The sequence below is a fragment of the Dendrobium catenatum genome, unplaced genomic scaffold (assembly GCF_001605985.2).
Source record: "Dendrobium catenatum unplaced genomic scaffold, ASM160598v2 fragScaff_scaffold_635, whole genome shotgun sequence".
Classification (NCBI taxonomy): domain Eukaryota; kingdom Viridiplantae; phylum Streptophyta; class Magnoliopsida; order Asparagales; family Orchidaceae; genus Dendrobium; species Dendrobium catenatum.
Window position 1 is genome coordinate 118,381 of NW_021319097.1, and position 26,071 is coordinate 144,451.

The window sequence follows — 26,071 nt, forward strand, 5'->3', positions numbered from 1 at the left end:
ATTATGAAGTCACAAAAGTGTCTCCATCTTTAAGATTGAACAAAAGGGTGCTATGTAATGTCTTTTGTGCTCATATTTCAAGATAGGGAAAATTGCCTATGTTCTAAAGAATTATTTGTCCATTCAATTTCTCTAGATGGTGGTTCAAATTTAATGTGTTTGCAAGTTCATTAAACATATGCAAATAATTAGAAATTAGAAATATATGTACTTTAATCACATAATCATGTAAATTATACAAATGCAACTAGCATTTTTCAAAGATTATTCCTCTCATAATAAATTGTATCATTTATTTGCTTCTATCTAGCACGCTAGCAACCCCTCTTTCCTATACAACTAGCATTATTCCTTGTATCTTCTTGCCAAGGATTGCTCATCTTGCTACCTACACCCACGATCAAAGTTGTATATTAGATCCTTATCCTAGATCGTATCATAAAGCACCTAACTCCTTAATTCTTCCTTGCAAACTCTTATACAAAAATTAAATAGTTCTAGCCAAGGATTAACTTGAATATATAAATAGCACAACACGCTTTATGTTAATTAAAATTATGAGAAATAAGCCATACTAATGATCAATTCAATGTAATAAACATTACCAATTTTTATCTACTAAAAAAAATCAAATTAAATCTGGTAATTCCACCAACACTGATATATACTGGAAGCTGGTAGAATGTGCTTTAAAAAAGCCTGGTCTTAAACAACTTTGCAGTACCATTAAGCAGACAAGTATATTTCCATGCCCATTTTTATCCTATCAACTCATAGAATCCTAACTTCAGATTTTTTTGCAGTTGGCAAGATTACTGCTTTAGCATCAAACCGAATGATGACACCCAATATTCCAACAGTAGCCGAAGAAGCCTCAAAGTTCATACACTGATTTTCTACATTTTACCAAACAACTGCTAGATATTTTGCACTTCGTAAAACCAAAGCCACAGCTTAATCCAAAATGATCAAACTAACTGTGAAATACCCACTACAGAAAAAAATCATAAATATAAAAGTCATATGTCATAATCAACCGAAGAATTACTGTATTTAAAACTCTCCAGCCAAAAAATAAATAAATAAAATTTAGACAAGATGGAAATTTGAGGATTCCTACTACCATGGAGATGATTGGGTGTTGAGCCTTGATCGTCTTTATCAACTCTGCCGCTGAGAAATCCCAATAACAAATGGTCCCGTCCAAAGAAGAAGTCCAGCAGTACGACATGACCTTGCTCACGGGGCCCGAAACTGGAACCACGATGACTGAAGTGACCCGATCTGTGTGGCCCTCCAATTCCGTTATCTAAGAACATCACATTACTGTTTTTGAATACTCTTTCGATTCTAAATACCCAAATCCAGAAAATGAGAAAATTTGAGAGAATGGAAGTACCAGCATGCCCGTGGATGTGCTGAATATGGAGACGATATTGCCCGTGCACACCAGGAGTTTCTTCCCGTCATTTGAGAAAGCTGGCGCGGATGAAACCAAGCTCTGCCCGCCAGTGATCATGCTTCCGATTTGGAGGTAGATGGGAAGAAACTCTTCTCTTTTATCTTCTTCTACACATAGGCAGCGAAAACGTGACGGGAGACTCGGGACGGAAGAAGAGGAGCCCGTGCCTTACGTTGATTTAGGGTAAGAGAGCGATGCTAAGGAGCAGCGGGTACTTGGATGTCAAAGGAAACCAGTCGCACAAATCTCCGAGCAGAGCCACGCTCCGAATTTCTACTCGCTCGTCCGCCGCCTAGGGTTGGCGCTGGAAATGCCAAAAAATTTTACTTATATGTCAAACATCACCGCTATTGTTTTTTTTTACACCTAAAAAATATGTTTGTTGAAATTTTATTCCAGTGAAATTATCGCTCTAATTTTTTTAAGTTTATAAAATTTACGAAGACTTTTTGTTTTAATAATATATATATATAAATTTTGAATAATAATTGAATATAATATAAATTAAATTTTAAATATTTTTAAATAAATCTAAATATTAATTTATTCGAATAAAACACAATTTTGATTTAAGAGAATATATGAATACAATTCGAATAAAATTGGAATAACATTCTAACTTATTCAAATAAAATTAGAATATGATTTGAAAATAGATCAAATATGATTGAAAGAATGTTCATATATTGGTCGAATCATATTTGTATATCATTTGAATAATGTTTAATTATGAATTAAATAATATTCGAGCAAGATTCAAACATCATTATAATAATTTTCAAGCAAAGTTTGAATATGATTCGATTAAACTATAGAACAACATAATTTAAGATTAATATAGCTTTAGACAATCATAACGGCTATAACATATTAATAAATAAAGTTGATACAACATATTATAATGATAATAGTTATAACTCGATATGTTGTTGTTTGATCCATTATAGAGCAATAACAACAATAAAAACACAACACATCTTAATTTGGGTTTATCATGGTGCATTTAAAATAATAATAACACAATATGTCACTGGACTGTCAAAATGGGTTGATCGGTCGAATTCGGATATAACCCAAAATTGTCATTACCCAAATCTACTCAACCTAAAGTCGACTAATTTAATGAATAAACATGTCAAAAACTCTAACTCAACCTGCTACTGACACGAATGACTCGAACTTGACCAATTAACATGTTTTGGTTAAAAAAATTAATAGCTAAAAAAAGTATAACTTATTAACTATAAATTTAGAATATTTAATCAAAAACAAGAAGATTTTACTCCCAAACAGAAAAATTTAAGAAAAAAAGATTTTAAACGAGTCATTTCGAGTAAAAAATAGGTTGGCGGGTCAACCCAAACCGACCCATTTAATAAATGGGCAAAAAAATCCAACCCACTTATTAAAAGAGTCAACCGGAACCCGAATTTTTTGTATCAAGTTGACATATCAGATCATGTTTTGACACCCCTAGATACTATCAGGTTGATACAAACAATTAATTGAACATCATCAATTTCACAATTCAATCTTTTTTGGCTATCTATCTATTGACATATTGATCAACATACATATAAAATAAATCTATACATAGTCAATTTATGTACAATGATAAACAATAAGGAGTAGCTTCCAAAATTAAAAGGTTTTTTTAACCCCTCAACTCTTTATAAAGAATCAAAATAGTCTGATAGTATGATTCCACTTTAAAGAATTTGAAAGATCAAAATAATCATTTAATATAGTTAGGAATCATCTTGATCTCTTAAAGAGAGAGAGAGATCATTTTGATCTTTTTCTCAAATTTAATTTATAATCGCAGTTTATTTGTGGAAAAGACAACAACAATTACATCAAATTTAATTTATAATCACAGTTTATTTTGCGGCAAATAAATAGCTTTGATAGATATCTTGATGGCAGCACAACTTGTCCCTCTAAACTCCCTTTCTCTGACGCCGAGCATCCCACCTCAAATCCTTAGTTTGCACTTTGGTTGCTCATTGATCAAAACCTTGTTGTTGCCCTCTACTAAACCATTTCACCATCTATTTTTCATATGTTCTTAATCTCGACTCCTGTCATTCCATTTGTGCTACACTTGATTATTTGAATGTCGTCTATAGTCTACCAATCAATCCCACGTTATTTGGCTTAAAAATGAGCTCACTCCCTTAGCATGAAAAATCAGTCCATGACTAATTGCCTTTCTTCTATCCAAAAAAATAATAATAATAATAATAATAATAAGATCCCAATCGCATGTCAAATTATCATTTAAATCTAATAAAAAAGATACTCACTAACCAAGTTTTTTTAGGTCCGATCGAATGCTTCTACTCGTATAATCGGATCATCGAACGACCAACATTTTAAATGACCAAATCATCTAAGGTAACTCTCTCTAACCTTATCTCATTGGGGTGTTAAAACGGGTGGATGGGTTGGGTTTAGATCCAACCCGAATCCAATCAAAATAAATCACTACTCATTTAATAAACTAGTAAAAAAATCAACCCGAACTGCTAGCAATCTGAATGACCCAAACTTGATCATTTAACCCATTCTGATTAAAAAAATAACTAATTAATTATGAAATTTATGATATTTAATAAATAATAATAAGATTATTCTTTTTTTTAAGTAAAACATATGAGCCATAGATTGAAACCAAGACTAGATCAAACAAAAGAAGCTAAAAAGAGAAACACAAAGCAGAGGTAAACAAGGCTCAATCACACAACATAGGAAAAGACAACTTGAAACAAGTCAAACCAACACCAAACAAAATCAAATCAGCTCTAACATCCAAAAATACTACATCAGCATCAACGCCAACACCAAAACAGGTCCCAAAAGCACGAATAAATGTCCACGAAAACCAAATCAAGACCAAAAAGAGCATCACTTCTTTTTAGAATTACGAGCTCTAGATTTGTCACTTCTTTTAATTAAATTCGGTATTGAAGCCAAATCATCCTCATAAGATTCTTCACCATCAGCTGAGGAATTATCGGCATGTAACCAGTCACCACGCATCACCTCACTATCCCTCGAAATGTGAGTATGCAAATCATCCTTGGAAACAAGGGTTAACGGCACATTCAAAAATGACTCTTCAAAACTTTTAGATAAGGGACCATCACCATCAGAAATAGCACAAAAAACAGCTGTAGTCTCCAAAACAGCACCAGTTTCACCGCCATCATCAACCTCAAATCAACCCACACCCCTACCATCAATCTTCTTCACCAAACCCACAACATTAGGCAAGGTACCCTCACCATCTATACAAACCGAAGGAGCATCACCAGCCACACACACATCCCCTAGCTTGTCAGCAGTCAAAACTCCATCAGGTGAAACTAGTAAGCAAGGGGTGATGCAGGAAGGTGCAACCGACTCAAGCACAACAACTGGTGCAACTAATGCATCCACATGATTAACATCAACAACCAAGGGGTTTTGCGGCATGTCAACAACTGCAACAACATCCGAGTTATTGAACTCGACAGCACTAGGCATTATCAGAGGAGAACAAACAGCAGCTGCAGACAACCCCAACTCCACATGTGCTAAAGATTGGTCACAAATACCAGAAACCACCATATCAATCTCAGCAACAGGATGAGCCACAAGTTCCAAAACCGAACCAATCACATATGCGGGGACAACAGTAGGATGAGGATGCAACACACTATATTCATCTTTTGAATGACCCAAAGCTTTACAATGACCACAATATAAGGGGAAAAATTTCATTTCCACATTTTGGGCATAACCCAAAGTTTCAGAACCAAGCCAAACTTTATCCAAATACCGCTTAGTAATATCTAGCTCAACAAGTACACGAGCAAATGACGGGCTAGTTCCATTGGCAGTAGCGTTATCAGTCTTTAAGGGTCGACCAAAAATGGACCCCAACCTTGAAGAATACGGGAAGAGAACAGGTGAGGGCGAAGGTTAGGGAAAGAAATCCAAATCGGGATGATAGGAGATTCCACACAAACGTCAAAATGCGGAGTCCATTTAACCAACTTCATGTAACAGTTGTTAACAAAATAGGAACGGTGAGCGAAAACTCGACAGTAATCCAAATCATTCATAAGCTTGATCAAAATATTATTTTGTTGAGAATAGTGACAGAGAACTCTCCATTCAGCTTAAGATTGACGAAAAATTTACGAATAGATTCCAGTGACGGACGACTGCCGGGAAATTTTCCAACCAAGACAACTCAAAAGGCACAGCTAGGGCATCCAATTCTTCATTATAAATCAATAAAACAGGAAGACCGTGGCAGGAAGAAACCTTCAAAGGCGAAATACTTGACACAGAGGAGGTCCCGGACAGGACCTCCCAAAAAAGAACGAGACGGCGAAATCCCATCTAGAAAACCCGGGTCATGCAAATGACTAGCAACCATAAGAAGGGTGAAGAAGAAATCAAACCAGAGGAAAGCTGGAGGAAATGCCGCTGATGAAGTAGCATCGGCGGGAGCGTACAGGCTTTAGATCACGCTGTATTACCTCTACAGTACTAGGCACTATCAGAGGAGAACAAACAACATCTGTGCGAGAGAGGGCCGACCGCACTGATCTTCAGCACCTGTGTGTGAGAGAGAGGCGGAAGAAGAGTGAGAGCTACGCTTGATAACCTTGTGGGTCTTTATTCTCCGAACACGCTGAGGCAATGAGAAGAGCGCCGACGTCGTCCCCGTCGCCGTCGCCGGCCTGCCGGTGGGAGAAGCCGCTGGTCGAGGATGGGCTCAGGACTCCACGCCGGGTTCCTCCAAGAGCTCGCGAACGGAGGCGTTGGAGAGGGCTCCGATCTCCAGCGAGTTGATTTTCACTTACATTAATGATAATAAGATTATTCTTACTTGCACAAAAAATATATATATTAAACGGGTCATTTCAAGTCAAAAATGAGATCAATGAACTTGGCCCGATCATTAAATGAGTCAACCCAAATCCAAAATTTTTGAAATTTTCAGATTAAATTGGCGGGTCATGTCAATCATTTACTTCCCTACACTGAGTTAATCTAGCCTCTGCGCATATATGTCATTTATATTTATCTTTTAATGGCCAACAACATATATAAAATTTTGGTTACATGTCTTATTAAAATTATGATTAAAAGTACTGTTTCTAGCTATATTTTGTTATATTATAATCAAACTCTTTTAAAAAAACATGATTATTGATGATGGGATTAAAACTTTTAACCATATTTTGTTTTAAATGGCTGAATAATTATCTTAAAAAAAAAAAAAAACTTTATCAACAACATCAATAATCACAAACTTTAAAAAAATGCTTAAAACATATTTTTACTCTCATTTATAAAAAAAAATAATAATATGATTTGATATTTAGCATATTATATTATAATTTTAAATTATTATAACAGTCAAGTTTCTATCAAATATCTCTTGAGATCATCTGCATTTCCATAGCATCAATCAAAATATATTTGTATTATTACGAAAAAAAATGCTTTATTATAAAGCAATAATCGAGAATCTAAAATTTGAACAAATTATTTTGAGGTATGATAAAAAAAAAAAGTTCACAGCCTGCTTTACCGACAGCTACAATCTTAATATCTATGCTTATTATAAATATTTATAATTTTACTTCATTAAACCATCCTTAAAAAATGCAACAAATTGAATTCGAGCCCCTATTAATAAGCAGTTAAGCACAAGTTTTTAGAGAGCTGGATGATTTAATAAAGAGAACAATTAGTTCAAATAAAGAATTACCTCAAATTCTACACTACAAATCACACAGGTTATGCAGCAAAGAAATCAGATTTATTTATTTAGTTGTTTTATTGTTCAGTAAAAGAGGCAGTAAATCTGCTTCTCCATGAAACAAATGAAATGGAAGTATAAATACAGAAAACAGTTTACTGAGACTCCCCAACCTTTATGGCTCTGCAGAAAACTCTCATCATAAGAATCCGAATATTTTGCATCTGACTCAGCTTTGAACTGGGGCGCTATGAAAGATTATCCACAGTTAGCACTCCACTTTTTGCAGCAATGATTACAGTGCAACTACATGAAAGCAAAAAGGAATAACATTACCCATACATAATAATCAAAAGCAGGTATAGGGAGATTAAAGGAATTAATAATAATTTTAGAACAACAACAACAACAACAAGAACATCAAGCCTTTATCCCACTATGTGGGGTCGGATACATGAATCATTTTTCTCCATCGTGTACTGTTAATAGTTACATTCTCATTTAAATCTAATGAAGAAAAGTCGTTTCTAATATTTTCTAACCAAGTCTTTTTAGGTCTATCTCTACCTTTCTTAACATAAATCAAGTCTAACACATCTACTTTCCTAAATGGGTCATCGGAAGGCCGCCGTTTTATGTGACGAATCCATCCAAGGCAACTCTCTCTAATCTTATCTTCCACTGGAGCTACTCCAACTTTTTCACGTATATGCTCATTTCGTATTCTGTCTCTAACACTAAAGTCACTCATCCACCTGAGCATCCTCATCTCTGCAACACTTAACTTGAATCATGCTTCTCTTTTAATGGTCAGCATTATGCACCATAAAGTATTGCATGTCTCACCACCATTTTATAGAATTTTCCTTAAGTTTAAGGGGGATTTTTCTATCACACGAAAAGCCCGATGCATTCCTCCATTTCAACCATCCAACTTAAAACTTGTACTCCTATTAATGACTTGATCGCCCAAAGTCACAATTCCCTCCACTAGATATATTATTTCTAAAATTACACTCCATATATTCAATTTTCGATCTACTCAAACGCAAGCCTTTAGACTCTAAAGTTGACCTCCATAATTCAAGTTTACCTTCAACTCCCCATCTAGTCTTATCAACAAAAAGAATATCATCAGCAAAAAAAATATACAAGGTTACAACCTCCTACAAATGTCTTGTGAGAAAATTCATGACTAAAAAAAAAATATGGGCTTAAGGATGATCCTTGATGTAATCCAACTAAAATAGGAAAATTCTTAGTCAAATCACCTTGTGTTTGAACACAAGAAACAACTCTTGCATACATATCCTTAATGACTTGAACATAAGCATTGCTAATCCATTTCTTTTCTAGAATTCACCATAGCACTTCTCTTAAAACTTTATCATATGCTTTCTCTAAATCAATAAATATTATATGTAGATCCTCTTTATTCTCTCTAGACTTCTTCATCAAACCTCTCAATAAATGTATAGCTTCCATAGTAAACCTACCCGGCAGGAATCCAAATTTATTTTGAGAAACATTAGTAACACGTCGCAACCTATGCTCCATAACTCTCTCCCATAGTTTTAAATTATGACACGTTAACTTAATTCTTCTATAATTCCCACAATCTTGTGCATCACCTTTATTCTTAAAAATAACAATCAACACACTCATTCTCCACTTATCTGACATCTTTTTAGTCTTCAAAATAATATTAAAACGTTTAGTAAGTCGAGAAATTCCTTCATCTCCTAAGAATTTTCACACCTCTATTGAATATCATCAAGTTCAACAGCTTTTTCACACATCATTTTTTAAAGCTTCTCTAACTTTGATTTTACTAATACGTCGATAAAAACAAAAAAATTATTTTTATTTAGAGTACTAAGGTCACTAAAATTAATCACATTCTCAAAATCTTCATTAAAAAGTTTAGTAAAATATCTCATTCACCTTTGTTAAATATCCTCTTATAATAAAAGCACTTTTTAATCTTCATCCTTAATACATTTCACCGGTACTAAAGCCCTCTCCTATTTTTTTTGTTGACTAACTTATACATATATCTTTTGCCCTCATTAATATCTAATCGATTATATAAATCATTAAAAAGCTAAAATCTTTGCAACGCATATTACTTTCTTAGACTCTTTACGAGTTTCTTTTTGTCTTTCCCAATTTTTAAAATTTTTACATCTAAACCAATTATTATAACAAATCTTTTTTTTTATCTTTTCTTACTCATTTTGATTCAAGTACCAATTATTTTTACTATTATGAGTTTTTCCTTTAATACTATAAACACATTTTTGCAATATTTTTAATATCACTAGCTACTTTTCCTACATAAAATTAGCTTTCTCATACATAGAAAAAATCTTAAGATCTAGAATCTTACTCTCAAAAATATTTTATAAATGCCTCGAACTAATCCTAGAAGAATGTTTAACTTAATTTTTAACTTTTTGCCCCTTCTTCTTAAAGTCTAAAACTAATAAGTGATGTTGGGTACATAAACTTTCACTCAGAATAACCTTATAATCTTTGAAATCTAAACGATCTATTTTTTTGATAAGAAAATAATCAACCTGAGCTTTACAATATTTAATCTTATAAGTGATGAGATGCTCATATATTTTCTTAAATAAGGTCTTAGCAATTACAAAATCATAAGCTAAAGAAAAATCTAATATGGTCATATCATCTTCATTAGTCGCTCCAAACTCATAGCCACCATGAATACTTTTAAACTCATCTGCCTCTCTTCCAACATGTCAATTTAAATCTCCTCCAATAAAAACTCTTTCTTTAAGAGGTATATTTTGTATTAATTCTTCTAAGTAATTTCACAATTTTAATTTTGAATACATTTCAAAACCTATTTGAAGAGCATAAACACTTATAATATTAATAATCTTAGCATCAATAACAATCTTTAAAACTATAATTCAATATCCAATTATATTAATTTTTACAACATTATCCTCTAAATTCTTATTTATAATCACACATACATCATTTCTAGTATTATTCCTACCATAATATCATAGTTTAAATCCTAATTAACTATCAATCCCCTTAACCTTCTCTCTAGCCAATTTCGTTTCCTGGATGCATAAAATATTTATATTCCTATGAATCATAATAGCTATTAATTCCCTTAATTTGTCTGTAAGAAAACCTATAATCCAAGTTCCTATCTTAATTTTAATTTCATGGACTAGCTTCTTTGCCAACATTCATTTATGATGTGGGAACTCTTGCCTAATTAATTATGCACCCAAGGGCCAATGCAACAACCCTTGCACACTTGTCGATGTATTCAGGCCATACAGCGCATTGCTTTCAGGAAATGCCCTAGCATTAACACAATGTATTAAAGGATTCATGTCATGATTATTCAACAAGTTTTATGCTGACTGTCGACTACCTAACACAACCCTCAGTTCTTCTCATTCAGGACTTGAGACCTGACAACAATAGTGTTATTGAATTAATAATAATTCTAGAAGTGAATAAATTCATTTTGAACCAAAAATTTTAAACCTATTTGAGGATAACGAACCATTTAGCATTTTTTGCATTAATATATATTTCAATCATCTTGGGCGAAACTAAGCAACTCTCACATACCTTAACAAGAGGAATCGCTACAGTGCCATTGCTAGGAAGTAATGGTGACATTGATTCATTTGAAATAAAATAAAAAGGGTGTAAGGTTATATTTTGTTACGCATGAGATAATTAAACACCGGAGAACATGTTATTTATATGCAGATTTACACTTTCAGCATTTTGAACAATTAACATAAAATAGATTATTGGTTTGTCGCAAAGCGAACTCTGTTGATGAATAACCAACTCAAAAAAATTTCTCCACAGCTTACTGAATTATTATTATTATTATTATTTTTACAGCTCACTGAATTCATAATACTACTAAAAAGGCATTGGAAAGAGTAAAGAGGACTAACGGAATGCCGGCTATCACTCCATGGTCCACTACACCGTCAATTTGATCCAGGTACTCACCTACCTTAGCTGTAAATCAAAATATCAGCAATAGCAAAAGTGCAATACAGGAATAATTGAAGAGAGGACAACAACAAATGATGAAAGACATGAATAAAATAAAGAGGTTTAAATTTGAAATTAGTCCTCCGACTGTTTGTATATGGCCACAATTATAATATAATTGAGGGACTAAATTTGGACAACATGATACTATAAGACTAAATTGGCCAAACACGGATAATCTGGAAATTATTTTGAGATTTTTCTAATAAGATAAATATCTTAAATGTGACATGGAATACAATCAGCTTATGATTCTATGATTAATTGAGAAGCTTCTTCTATAAGCTAAAAATTTATTGATAACAAAAAAATTATAGAAAACTATAAATATAAGACATTCTATCATACTTATTTTAATAGAAAAGGACAAAGCCAAGAATCTTCTATATGTAAAAAAATTAAAGAATATTAGTTTATAAAACGTTATTTTCATAATTCTACTCAAACGAGTGCGAATATTATTTTCTGATAATGCAAAAATCAAACTTTAGAAATATATAATTTGTAGAACTAATATGACAATAAAAATCAAGTCCCACAATACTGGAGTTTTTGTCAAGTGAGGAAAGATGGAAGAAAAAGAAAAGCTCAGACACATTGAGATTTCATTACAATTAGCATCTCCCGGTACCTAAATCAAGTATTGGAGATGTAAAAATAACATCAAGGATATGATGTCCTTCTTTAGTCACCATTGGAAAGTCACCTCCAAGTGGATCTGCTTTCCCATGTGTTGGTCTTCTCCAAACCTTAAATATCGAGGAACCAAATTTACATGAACATGAAAGTTGAAAAAACAAATTTTTGCTCCGTAGTAATCTAAAATCATCACAGGAACAAACCTCTGCATCTCCTAGAAACAAGTCATCTATTTCTTCAGCAGTTAACATCCAGTAACCCTGAAAAGGTTGTGCAAACTTGCAACGTAAATAAGATGATTTTATATTTTCTCCTGGCCCAGCAATGGTGAGTTGAACAACTTACAGGTTTAACCAAGACCGGAATGGATCCATCAAGACCTCTTGCATATTGCTTTTCAGCAACGATGAAGGCAAGTTTACTCGCTGATTTCATTACGGACTGCAGAAATGCATTAAGGCCAGAGATATCAAAACAAACCGAGGAAACCAATCAATTTGGTTCAGAGAGGTTTGAGCTACATTTGAGGATTAAGATTATAGAAATTGACTTTTTTGGGAGGTAAGTATATGAGAGATCTTGTATATATTTTGAGATATTTAAGCTATTATTTCTTACATGTGCGATTAGGAGAGTTTTCATACTTATATATCCTCTTATTTTCAAGTTCCACTCTTCGGTGATTTCAGAAGTTGCACTCAAGCTTCACCATAGAGATAATTCCTGATTTTCTTCTCATTTGTATCATTCATGCTTCAAACTTGATTTGCAAGAACAACAAGAAGATTTGTTTTTCTTCCTCCATTTTTATTAAAGTAGTAGCCTTTACTCATCTCCCAATAAACAAAGAAATACTCCATGTACATTCTTAAAGCTTAGTAAAAAAAATTAATCTGTGTGGCTATAAGCATGGATGGATCTAATCAAACTAAATAAATCTTGGTGTCATTTTTATTTGTTTGACCTTTTTTTCTTCTATAATTAAAGTTAGGTGCACACTCTTTACCTAATAAAAATTTAAATCAAAATGAAGATTTGGTCACATATGATGCATGCAAGCCAACTAATTAAATATTTTTAGTTGAACTTACCAAACTCATTCTATCATCATCATGAGGTTTTTGTAAACTGAATCACCTAAAATTAAAGTAAAAATCAAACCTACCAAAGGCCAAAATGAAATTGGCCCATTTAAATTTTTTCCTAAGGCCAAAAATAGAACCACCCAAGCCATCAAAATGCAATGTCAAGAAAAGAATCTCTCAACCATTGTAAGAATTTGAAAAGTTGCTACCTTCTCTTCAATTATGGACTCATCAATCTCAAGTTGTCTTCGGCCTATGATGGCTGTCAGCGTGCCTTTTTCAATAGCATCAGCATCATCAAAAGCAAAATCAATCTGCACAAGTGTAAATATCATACAGACATCAATAATAAGTTTTAATAATTGTTAAAAAAATAAAAAAAATTATAAAAAAATAATAAAAACAAAGTCTTAGTTGTTAGAAACACCTAATCGTTTAATACTCACAAAAACCAACACAAAAATGCAACCAACTTATTGTACAATAAGGATTTGTGCACACTTGAAGGCTATCCTGATAATAGTTTAGATAGATGCCAGCTTTTGTTGCCTCACTTGAACTGAAATTTGACCTGTAGCATTTTACGAGACACATTATGCACAACGTTTAAGTAAATATATAACGAAAACATGAAAGAAATCAGTATAAAGCAAACAACATATTGATGTGAAATAAGTTTAACTTACTCTTTTCCTTAGCTTTTAAGCTTTTGATAATCCCTCAAGGAAGCATTATGCAATATGTTAAAATTTTAAATTATTCTACAGCCACCCATGCTTGCCAACAATAAGCAGACAATCTAACTTCAATATTACAATCTCCCCCCTAAACATTAATCAAAATGAATCTTCCTATCACTTGATGCAAGACACTCAAGGTTATAATTTTCTTATGCAATTATAATGATATGTAGTAAGCTTTCATGCAAAGAAAAATTGAGTATTCATAGATTACAAGTTATCAATTAATCCCACAACTCACTTCCTTTAAATGAAAATAAGCAAAGATAGAGTTGAAGCCCAATTGATAATGACCTGGCCATAAATATTCAACAATTTCATAAGAATTTAGAAATAAATAAAATCAACCAAAAAAAATTTTTTTTCACAAAATCATATTTCTGAAATATCATTTTTTATCAGAATCAAGACCTCTACACAAATTATGTAGAAAAAAATTATAATACGCAAACTAACAAAATAAAGAAAATTGGGCCACATTTAGATTTACGAGATGACTTCCAATGAAATCTGCTAAGTCGCATTTGTATGCGCTAGAAGGAATTATATATCCAACTTGCACTCACAAAATTGAAAATTTGAAGAAAAAAAATCGTCAAGCCAAAAGTTGTAAATTAAATGCCTTAGACCGCTATTTATTAACTCTTTCTAATACAAGTTAATTATTTGCATGTCATCAAAATAAAATACAACCGATGTCAAGATTGAAATTATGTCAACCAAAAAAAAAAACTAACCTAAAGCTAGGAAATAAAATACAACATTTTTTAGTTGTCATTATTTGCATGTCATCAAAATAGAAATAATAAAAAATGACACAAAAATGATAAGAAGATACATAAAATAAACATAATATTAATGCTAGATGTGATAATTCTCGAGAATAAAAGTGAAGATTTCCATCAAATCTATCCAGAAATTCAACTCTGACAATTTAGACATTTAATATCATCAAGCAAATTTAGATGTAAACTCTAGGCCTCTTATGGAGTAATCCATGAATCATTGCAATCAAGTATGTCTCACTAATTAAAAAGACATCTCCAAAATCCACCATCAACAGTTTAACACAATCTTATCATCAAAAATAACTTCAACAATAAACTGTATAGAAATATATAACAGAGAATTAGATGTGGGTTCAGAAGAAAGAGGTGAAGAGAGAGTAGAATATAAGAACTAAGTAGTATTCACAATTAATAAGGCCAAACTAAACACTTTGAAAGTTCAATTTATACCAAAATTTGAAGGGTTTCTAACTTGTAAGCATTAGTTCCAATTTAAATGCATTATGACCTGATCACCTATTATAACTGAATCGGCAATCAGCAAACTCAAACCGAAGCAGTTCTTCACGTCCCCGTCGATCCCATTTCACCCATATTCCCTCAATTTCACATGAAGGCCTAAGTCCTCCCACTCACAAATCACACAACATCCATCAGCCTGCAATCTTCGCACGCGACAACCCGTACTCTCTCTTTTGCCCCTAGCTCACTCGATTTAAAGAGTTTGGGACTACGGCATTGCTCTACCCTTCCTTTGTAACTATCGAACCATTTTGGTAAAGCAGTCAACCCTCTCTTGCTAACTTCCTCTTCGACTAAGAGCCATCAACATCAAACTCATCCTGCCTCCTCTCCTTCCTTCAATCATAAGACAAGTAAAACCTCCCTTCTACTTTTTTTTTTTTTCTCCCTTGTCTTCCTTTTTCTCCCTTGCCTTCTCCTTCTCATTATTATTATGGAACCATCCTCTCCTTATAGTCTACACTTATGACATTAAGAAGAGATTTGCTATTTTTAATTTATTGTAGGTTAATCCTTCTTGCTTTTGCCGTCCATGTCAACATTTTGGTACTGAATATTTTATTTTGTTGCAAGTAATTTCTTTTGTATTTTTAGAAAATAATAGAATAGGAGAATTAAGACTTAGTTCAATAGGTTAGGTTTATCTTTGCAGGGACTAATTTTGGACGAATGGTTGGGTAAACTAGGATTGTTTAGGTTAAATTATATTATTGTTACTTAATTAGCAATGGTGGTGGATGGCCTTTTGGTGGGATGTGGCTAAAAAAGATTATGAATCTTTAATTTGATATTTAAAGAAGTGTTTTGAAGTTTATAGTTGAATAGTGAGAGGTTTAAAGGAGTGTACTAGCAAGAATACTAAGACAGGTCTAATTTAGGTTAATTTGAGCTAATTTCAAAGATCTCTTTATGGAGTGAATTTTATATAAAATAGATGGTTGGAAATATGGAGAGTTATCTTAGGATGTGAATTTATAATCTATAGATGATGGTAGAGTTTGATGGAGTAAGGCTAAGTTATATGAAACAAGACTAGGTCCTACTGTTCTCTAGTTTGTCCAAGAGCTATATTGAAGTATGTGGAAAAGTTTTAAGATTTTAGTTATTATTTTATTGGTCTTGGGATTCTTATGAAATGGAGGAAAATGTATGAAGAGATTAGAGCAGGTGCTAGGCATGAATAATAAATAATTAAGATAATTAAATATTCTCACAAAAAAATGTACACATTTAAAACCACCAAACACCAAGCAAATGGAGAACACTTCTTAGCCAAAATATTTATTTACAAAACTAAAAATTATAATACATATTAGTCCATATTTATAGGCATTACAAGACTCATGGGAAATCACTTTTTGAGAGAAAAATTAAGGTGAAAAAGAGGATAAAGATAAGATTGGTGATTGTTAAAGAGGAGTTTAAAAAAAACTTATTTTTAATGCTCCATCCATACCAAATTATGTCATGCTTGCCATACAAATCCATAGGTTGAAAATATAAAAATAATAGAATATCAATTACATTCAAAATATTTAAATTATGGAAACTTGATTAGGCTATTATAATTGGGTATTTTCTTTAATTTTTTTCTTAGCTTTTAGTCTTAGCTCTTGTAATAAAGCTTATAACTTGATTATCTTGATCCACAAGATTTGTTACATTATTTAGTTCCCAATAATGTAATTTGCATATGATAATTGATTGAAATTTGTATTATGTGGGGTTTTATTATTAATTTTTTTCATCTAGTGTGACATAACATTGTCGTTGTCAGGTCCCAAGTTCTAAATGAAAAAAGTGGAGGATTGCGTTATGTAATCAACAGCCAGCATAAAACTTATTGAACAATAATTATATGAATTATTTAATACAATTTGTAAATATTAAGACATTCCTTAGAAGAGACGCATTATATGGCCCGAATACAACGAGAAGTGTACATAGACAGCTACACCAACACCCGAGTTTATTGTTAAATAAGCAAGAGTCACTATATCATGACATATGTGAGCAAAAAAGCTAGTTCGTGAAACTAGGATTTGAAAAGAATCTTGGAATATAGGTTCTCAAATAGGCGAATTAATAAAATTAATAAATATTATGATTCATAGGAAGATAAATATTATTTGAATTCAGGAAATGAAATAGGTTGTAGAGAATGCTAAAGAGATTGATAGTTTATGATTTAAATTATAGTATTCGGGTAGGAGACGTACTAGAAATGATGTTGGTGTGATTATATATAAAAGTTTGAAGGATAATATTGTAGAAATTAATAGAATTAGTGATAGAGTTACCGCTAAAGATTATCGTTAATATCAATATTATTAACATTATAAGTGTTTATGCTCCTCATGTACGTTTGGATATGTGCTCAAAATTAAAGTTTTGAAATAACTTATAAGAATTAATACAAAAGATATTTCTTAAAGAAACAAATTTTATTATAGGAGATTTAAATGGATATGTTGGTACAGTGGTAGAAGATTTTAAAAGCATTCATGGTATATATGAGTTTGGAGCAACTAATAAAATTAGTATGATCATATTAAATTTTGCTCTAGCTTAAAATTTTGTAATCTTATCTAAGAAAAGATATGAACATATCATCAGTTATAAGAATCCATATAATAAAACTAAGATTTATTATTATCTTATAAAAAAAATAGATTGTTTAGATAAAAATTATAAAATTATTTTAAGTGAAAGTTTATGCACATAGCATCACTTATTAGTTTTGATTTTAAGATGCATGGGCGAAATATGAAAAATAAAATAAAATGTTGACATAGGATAAGATGGGGGTATTTAAATATCACTAATAAAAATATTTTTGAGAGTCATATTCAATATCTTAAAATTTTGATTATATATGAGAAAGCTAATGTTATGTAGAAAAAGTAACTAGTGATATTAAGAATATAGTAAAAGATGTGATTGGAGACTTGGAGTGTCAAAAGTAAAAATCTCTTGTAGTAAAAATAGTTGATAGTGGAATCAAACTATGAAAGATAAGATAAACAATAAGAAGTTTTGTTATAAAAATTAATTTAGATGTAAAAGTTGATAAATTAGGAAAGATATAAAGAGACCCATAATGAATCTAAGAAAGCAATATGTAATGTAAAGTATTTAATTTTTAATGATTTATATAATATATTAGATACTAAGGAGGGTGAATGATGTATGTACAAGTTAGCCAAACAAAGAGATAAGAGAAGTAATGATTTAATTCAAGTGAAGTGCATTAAGGATTAAAAGATCAAAAAGTCTTTTTATTAGAGGAAGATATTCAACAAAGGTGGTTGAGATACTTCGATAAACTTTTCAATAAAAATTGCGAGAATATGATTGATTTTAGTGATCTTAACACCCTAAATGAAAATTGAGATTTTTATTTTTAACGTCGTATCCATAAAATTGAAGTTGGAGAGGCTTTAAGGAAAATAAAGTATATAAAAATTGTTGGACCTAATGATATTCTAATAAAAGTTTGGAACTACTTACGAGATTAAGGAATTTCTTTACTTAAAAAATAATAATATTGTTTTGAAGACTAAAAAGATATCATATGAGTGGAGGTGTGTTCATTTATATTTTTAATAATAAAGGTGATGCACAAGAGTTTGAGAATTATAGAGGAATTAAGTTAATGTGTCATACATTAAAATTGGGAGAGAATTATTGAGCATAGGTTATGATGCGTAACTAATGTTTCTCCAAATCAATTTGGATTCATGCCGGGTATGTCTACTATGAAAGCTATACATTTATTAAGAGGTTGATGGAGAAGTATAGAGAGAATAAAGACTATTTACATATGATATTTATTGATTTAGAGAAAACATATGAAAAAGTTTTAAGGAAAGTGCGCTCGAGAGTTCTAGAAAACAAAAGAGTTAATAATGCTTATATTCAACTTATTAAGAATATGTATGCAGGAGTTATTACTTGTGTTCAAATGCAAGATGATTGACCAAGTATTTTCCTATTTCAGTTGGATTAGATCAAGGGTCAATTTTAAGCCCATGTCTTTTTTGCTTTAGTAATGGGTGCTTTTACTAGACATTTATAAGAGGATGCACCCTGGTGTATGCTTTTTGTTGATGATATTTTTCTTATTGATAAGACTTGAAAGGAAGTTAATGGAAAACTTATTTTACGGAGCCCAACATTAGAGTCTAAAGGTTTTTGTTTGAGTAGATCTAAAATTGAATACATATAGTGCAATTTTAGTAGTAATAGATCTAGTGAAAGATTGTGACTTTCGATGATCAAGTCATTAATAAGAGTACATATTTCAGATATCTTAGATTTATCGTTCAAAGTAATGGTGAAATAGATAGGCATATTATTAGTATAATTCAAATTAAATGGTTGAATTAGAGGGATGCATTGGGTCTGTTGTTTGATAGAAAAATATCACTCAAACTTAAGAGAAAATTCTATAAAATGGTGGTGAGACCTGCAATTCTTTTTGATGCAAAATGTTGGTCATTAAAAGAAAGCATAAGTTAAGTGTTTCAGAGATGAGGATGTTATGGTGGATGAGTGGCTTCACTCTTAGAGACAAAATATAAAAATGAGTTTGTACATGAAAAGGTTCGAGTAGCTCCAGTGGTAGATGAGATTAGAGAGATCGAGCAGCCTAAGATGGTTTGGATGGATAAAACGTCGGCCTTCTGATAACCCTCTTAGGAGAGTAGATGTATTTGATTTGGCCTATGTTAAGAAAAGTGGAGATAAACCTAAAAAGTCTTAGCTAAAAAATATTAAAAATGACATTTTTATTAAATTTAAATGATAATTTGACTCTTAGTAGGATACAATGGAGTAAAATGATTTATGCAGCCGACCTCACAAAGTGGAATAAAGGCTTGATGTTCTTGTTGCATCTGGTTTGATGTAATTGGATCCCTATTTGGAGTTTCATAACATTCACTTTGAGATAAGTAAATGTTATTTATTAAAGGATAAACATCCCATTCTTTTTTAAGGGTGTTAACTTTGATGCTTGAATTAGATTTTTAAATATTTATAGGTTGTCAACCCTTCATTTAAAACTCAATTGTTGTTATGGGTGTGAGTGAGCTGAGTTGACTTGAACTTTACTCGCTAGCGAGTTTATAGTTCGAGTTTATCGAGCCATGGGTTCGAGTTCAAGCTTAAATTTGAGCTCATATATTATATGAGCTCAAGCTCAGATCAGATCACCTCGTCAGTTTGTTGGGTCAGTTCTATTATTATCAATTGGCAAATTAACATTTATGTTAGTATGATTATTTATCTATTGTCAAAATTCAATATAGGAATTTGAGCTAAAAAATGAGCCAAGAGCTAAGCTTGAGTTTGAGGATTCGAATCTAGCTCGAGCCTCATATTTTTTATTTAAGCCAAACTGGAACTCGAGCTTGAGTTTGAGCTAAGTATAAAACAAATGAGCATGGCTCGATTAAGCAAGAACTCAAATCGACTCGACTCATTTACACTCTTAATTATTGTTGTATATATTGTAAGTAGATATTATTTAATATTCATAATAAATTTATCACGTGGAAGAGAAAAGTTAACAATTCAAGTATAATTTTATTAGATGAGTATGGAAAGGTGAAGGGAAAGACTGAGAAAGGAAACTACAACAACCTATGATAAAATGAAAGAATAATATTTTCCTTTGTCATTTTTGTATCACTTGTTTGATGAATTTAATTCATTAAAGCAAGGGATGAAAACTATTATTCAATACATAAATAAATTTGAAGAAATGTTGCAATTTGATATCATTGAAGATCTCAAACCACACTCTAGGCTTAGTTTGAAGCCTAATATCAAGAGAGAGATGGCACCCATTGCATTCTATCACTTGAAACATGCATTGGACATATATTGAGTTAGAGCAAATGTTAACCTTTTTTGTATCCAATATGGTTATTCCATATTCAAGGAGTGCATCATGTCACCAAAGTAATTAAATTTAATATATTGCACCAACTACATCTAATGGCATTAACACCGAAGTCAATAAATATATGAAAAGAAAATCAATTGCACCTACATCTAGGTCTAATGTTTTTCTAAAAGTATGTTTTTAAGTACCATCATACTAGCATTTTGCTAATGAGAATCCTAATTTGAACTAGCATATCAATATGGAGGAAAATGAAAATGAAATCAAATATTTGATGATGTTCATTAGTTGATAAAGAGATTAGTGATTCTAAAGATACTTTAATTAATAATTCTTGAATTTATTGTGTTGCATCATAGCCACTTCGAAGTTTGAGTTCGACTAGAAGTGAATTTCCATTTTGCAAAACTATTACAAACTCAAAAGAAGCTTTGTAAGCTCATTTATGATAGTAAGAATTATGCAAATGTTGTGTTTAAATTTATCACATAACAAATTATGCTAAATGCCAAAGACCATAACATCATCACCCAAGTTTAATGTTGATCATAATATAACTAGCATATCATTGATCTGCCTAAATCTCTAAAAGGGTTTAGAAAATTATTTGATCTTGTACTTCCCACTTTTTTTTTCTTTCACTTGGGGTAGGGGTGATTTAGGGAATTTAGAATTTCTCATCAGCGAATTAAAGGCATGTAGCTTTGTCTTATTGGTAGTAATTTTCTAAAGTTCTAGAGAAAATTCATTACTCTCATTTACTCATGATTCGCTGGTTCTTTTCTCTCATCCTTGACATCTATAACTTCTCCTTAAAGTTTGAAACACGCTAATGTATAAATTCACTCCTAACCTTTCTATCACCAGGCTTTGTAGTTCAATCTCTATAGTGAAATCTAATGTAATATAAGAATTAAAGCTAATTCTAAATCAAATTCTCTTACCGTCCATTTTAAGGAGTACCTATATTTTTCTCCTTTCACTAATTGGAATTTAGTTTATAATGAGCTAGGATGCCCTAATATAAATACTAGTATAGTGACACGATACGACATAAACACAAGATAAACTTATTATTAAAAATATAAGACGCAAATATATATTGGACACGACACTATAGAATTATACCTTTAAATTAAAAAAAAATAGAGATCACATAAATTAACTAAATATGAAATGAATTCATGTGATAATATTTTTTTCAATTGCTCATACAATAAGAAATCTACTTAATTTATTTAATATCATAAACTTTGAAGAAGTAATGGTCAAATGATATTATATATTATTAACATGAAGTTGAGAAAATTAATTCTTTTATAAGAAAATTTCAAAATAAAAATACATCATAAAAAATAATAGGAAAATAGAATTGAATAAGAAAAATAGAAATAATGTTAAATAGTTATTAAGCTATTTAAGAATATATTTTAAAATAAATGAGAATAGATGGCCCAACTTAAGTTATTTATTTAGTATACTTTTAAAGTTAAAATTTATTAGTCATGACACATGTGTCCGTTAATTTTTTTATTTTTTTATTAACTGGACATATAAATGGCATATTCGATATTATCGGACACCTCTTTGACAAATCTGTGTCTTGCACATGTCAGACACAACATGCATAATTCATTATTATGAAGTATCAGTATATCATAGCCAATTAGTTATTCATGGTGGCTTGACCCATAAAATTTTCTAGCATTCCAAACTACAGTTGTCTTAGCCAAATCTCAAGATTTTGGATGCAACAGAAACATCAGAGCTAACTCATTCTTCTCAATTTTTTTCTTTTTACTCCAGCAATTCTCTAGTCAGTTTTCACTCCTTTTCCATCTTAGCATGCGTTAAAGTCCAAATAGAGCTTATTACTACATAACATGCAACAGTGATGCATTAACGACAATTAATTGGAACTAAGGGCTCATTTGACTATTTCTAGATAGAAAGCCTGTCATAAAGAATGATGATTTTGTTTACACTTATTGTGTGCTTGAAAAGAAATAATTATATTGGGGAGAGTCTTGAGAGGATTTGTGAAGTTTAAATTACAATTAATGTCCAACAACATCCAACCAAATGATGGATCTAACAATTTTATCTTCTTTTTTTTTTCATGTGGTAGAAAAAATCGAGCAACCAAATGAGATTTCTCTGTAACTCAGAGCTGGATTTCAATAACTTCGTATCTTAACTCTTGCATTTTTACAGCAAATATCAATATCAGTTCCACTTTCACCATAAAAAACAAAAAAGATAGAAAATTTTCTTGAACAAGAGAATTAACTCACGTGGGCACTCCAACGACATCCTTTAGAACTCCCTCTCGAAGCCGCTGGCCCAAATACTCTATCGCGAGGCGGGAAGCGCGACCGGAGCCTAATCCAACAACCATTCCACTTCTAATATAATCATCTACCTATCAATCAATTCCACTTATATTAACCTGATAAGAATCCAAGATGCCTTGAGAAAGAATAGAAGCAGGAAAGTCTGAAACAAGTTTGAAATTTCCCTTTCAGTTTCTGTTTTTGTTTCGGACCCATCATTAGAATTTCAATTTCGGTGACTTTTTTTTAGTTTCATTGATTTCAGATTCAATTTTGATTTTGTTTTCGATGGCTTTTATCGTTCGATATGGCTAAAAATATACATGTAAATATTAAACGAGGAAGATTATCTTTTTGAGACTAGAGTTACAACATCTGAATTTCGGTATTGTCTCAATAATGTTTGAATGGAATTTTGAGGACTGCATGAGAATTCTAGCAAGAGAATCATTAAAAATTTACAAGCTTCAGGTGAGATTTCTGATTGGCACCAGAAATTTTACTGAAACTGTTGAATTTCGGTCAGAACTCCTGAAATCGGCCAAAGACTGAAATGTTATCTGATTACAAGCCATTTTAAAGGAAACCATTGAAAAGGAACCAAAATAACTAAAACCAGAAAGCATTAAAAGAGTGAATAATGAATGAGACTATTAGAGTTATTGGGAAGCCATTACGGTACGCTTCGCAGCTTCAAGGAGGTTGGGAACACCGACGCACGCCACTGGAGAAACTGAGAGCGGAAGGACAGAGGTGGGACGGGCCGGAATGTGCGGGGAATGGATGCCGGCGGATCTAATATTCCGGCGGATAATGGCGGAGAAGTGGCTGTAGGTAGCGAACAGGGAGGGACTGGCTTGGGCCATTCGTTTTCTTTTAGGGGCTGTTTGGTAGAATTTAGGATTTCATTTAAGTGGATTTCGTAAATCCTTCAAATTCCGGATTTACGAAATCCTGAGGGGTTAAATCCTGAAAACTGTTTGGTAACATTCATGATAAATCCAGTTAAATCCTTTGTGACTGTTTGGCTATTCATTTTAGGGTTTAAGGCGGTTAAAAAATTGACATACTTTATTAAGATAATTAAAGCACGACAAAAAAAGTTTAAATAAAATATAACAAAATTTTATTAATACTAATTAATTATTTATTATTATTTATAATATTTTATAAGAATTTTTTTTATTTAAGATCATATTTTAATCCTATTAATTATTTTGAAATAACTAAGTATTTTAAATCATGTTAAATCAAGAGAAGATGTTTTACAACAGATTACAAGATTTAAAACAGTTAAAGATTTAAATGGTATGATTATCAAGATTATTAAGTTCAAATTACTTATTAATTTTTATTACACTATTAATTACCATATTATATATTTTTTAAGTTATATTAATAAAGCTAATGATATTATATTTAATTATTAATATATCATTAATTTTTTAATTAATTTAAATTAGATAAATATTTTATGAACTAATTATACTATTAATTTACTCAATTATTATTATTATAACTTATATTAATTAAGTTAAGCAGTAATAACTTCAGAGGCGTATCGGGTTTACCTTTCCTCTCCTCTTCGGCTTCGTTGCTTCGCAGGAGGTGTAAAGATTTCACGAGTCGCTTCTTCGGCTCCTTCGTCCTTCGTGGTTGTTCGACTTCGCTCCTTCGTCGACTTTCCCTTCCTATCGGATCGGAAGTTACGACATTTTGATCGGATTCAACAACGGGAGCTCGCTTGCTGTGAAGGTAACTTTCTCCCTTTCGCGCGCTTCTTCGGCCAAATCCCCTAAATCCGCCGAACCAAAGGATTTCGGAAATCCGGGATTTAGAGCGAATCGGCGGAATTTTCCGTCCACGGAGGATTTCGTTTGCCGTGAGATTTGGATTTGCATTTTAGGCCGTTTGGCTGGATTTCGCCCAAATCCGGCCTTAAATCCGCCTAAATCCGCATACCAAACAGCCCCTTAGTTTCTTCCCGTTATCCTGTGTTTTATTTGGGGCAGTGGGGCAGCAATTAGGACATTATTGAAGGACAGGTTAACTGTTCATATGTTGGATCAAAGTTTACATTGACAAAGTAAAATATTTTATTTGCATAAATATTAATTTGGAAGGATTTTTTTTTTGTCCAAGATACACGTTTTTTATATATCTTGGATCTATTGTTCATAGTGATGGTGAAATTGATATGGATATTATCAGCATGATTCAAGTTGGATGGTTGAAGTGAATGAATGCATCGGGTTTGTTGTGTGATAGAAAAAACCACTCAAAGTTAAGGGGGAATTCTATAAGATGGTGGTGAGACCTGCAATGCTTTATGTTGTCAAATGTTGACCATTAAAAGAGAAACATAATACTAAGTTAAGTGTTGCAGAGATGAGGATGCTTAGGTGGATGAGTGGCTTTACTCTTAGAGTTAGGATACGAAATGAGCATATATGTGAAAAGGTTAGAGTAGCGCCAGTGGAAGATAAGATTAGAGAGAATTGCCTAAGATGGTTTGGTCACATAAAACGGCGATCTTCCGATGACTCACTTAGAAAGTATACGTATTTTATTTGACTTATGTTAAGAAAGGTAGAGGTAGACCTAAAAAAAATTGGTTAGAAAATATTAGAAATGATCTTTCTTTATTAGATTTAAACAAAAATTTGATTTTTATCATGACACAATGAAGAAAAATGATTCATGTAGCTGACCCTACGTGGGGCAAAGGCTTGTTGTTGTTGTTGTTGTTGGTTTAAAAC

General features: G+C 31.8%; 2 protein-coding genes across 2 annotated transcripts in view; both read right to left on the reverse strand.

Moving 5' to 3' along the window:
* LOC110095171 (WD repeat-containing protein 75) overlaps positions 1-1,781 on the reverse strand; it is a 28,101-nt gene extending 26,320 nt beyond the window's left edge. Inside the window, exons 1-2 of the mRNA XM_028695427.1 lie at positions 1,400-1,781; positions 1,124-1,309 (exon numbers count right to left, since the gene is read on the reverse strand). Of these exons, the coding sequence (XP_028551260.1) occupies positions 1,124-1,309; positions 1,400-1,519 (306 nt within the window). The 5' untranslated portion in view covers positions 1,520-1,781. The remainder of the gene's footprint in view (positions 1-1,123; positions 1,310-1,399) is intronic.
* A 5,486-nt stretch (positions 1,782-7,267) lies between these two features.
* Positions 7,268-24,186, reverse strand: LOC110098574 (probable ribose-5-phosphate isomerase 4, chloroplastic). The gene is made up of 9 exons (XM_020825759.2): positions 23,990-24,186; positions 23,274-23,401; positions 13,520-13,589; positions 13,228-13,332; positions 12,279-12,374; positions 12,137-12,193; positions 11,926-12,043; positions 11,192-11,258; positions 7,268-7,532 (listed from the first exon to the last, which is right to left on the reverse strand). Exons 1-9 carry the CDS (start codon positions 24,176-24,178, stop codon positions 7,475-7,477), a joined length of 888 nt encoding a protein of 295 aa, XP_020681418.1. The 5' UTR covers positions 24,179-24,186; the 3' UTR covers positions 7,268-7,474.
* Positions 24,187-26,071: the final 1,885 nt, after the last annotated feature.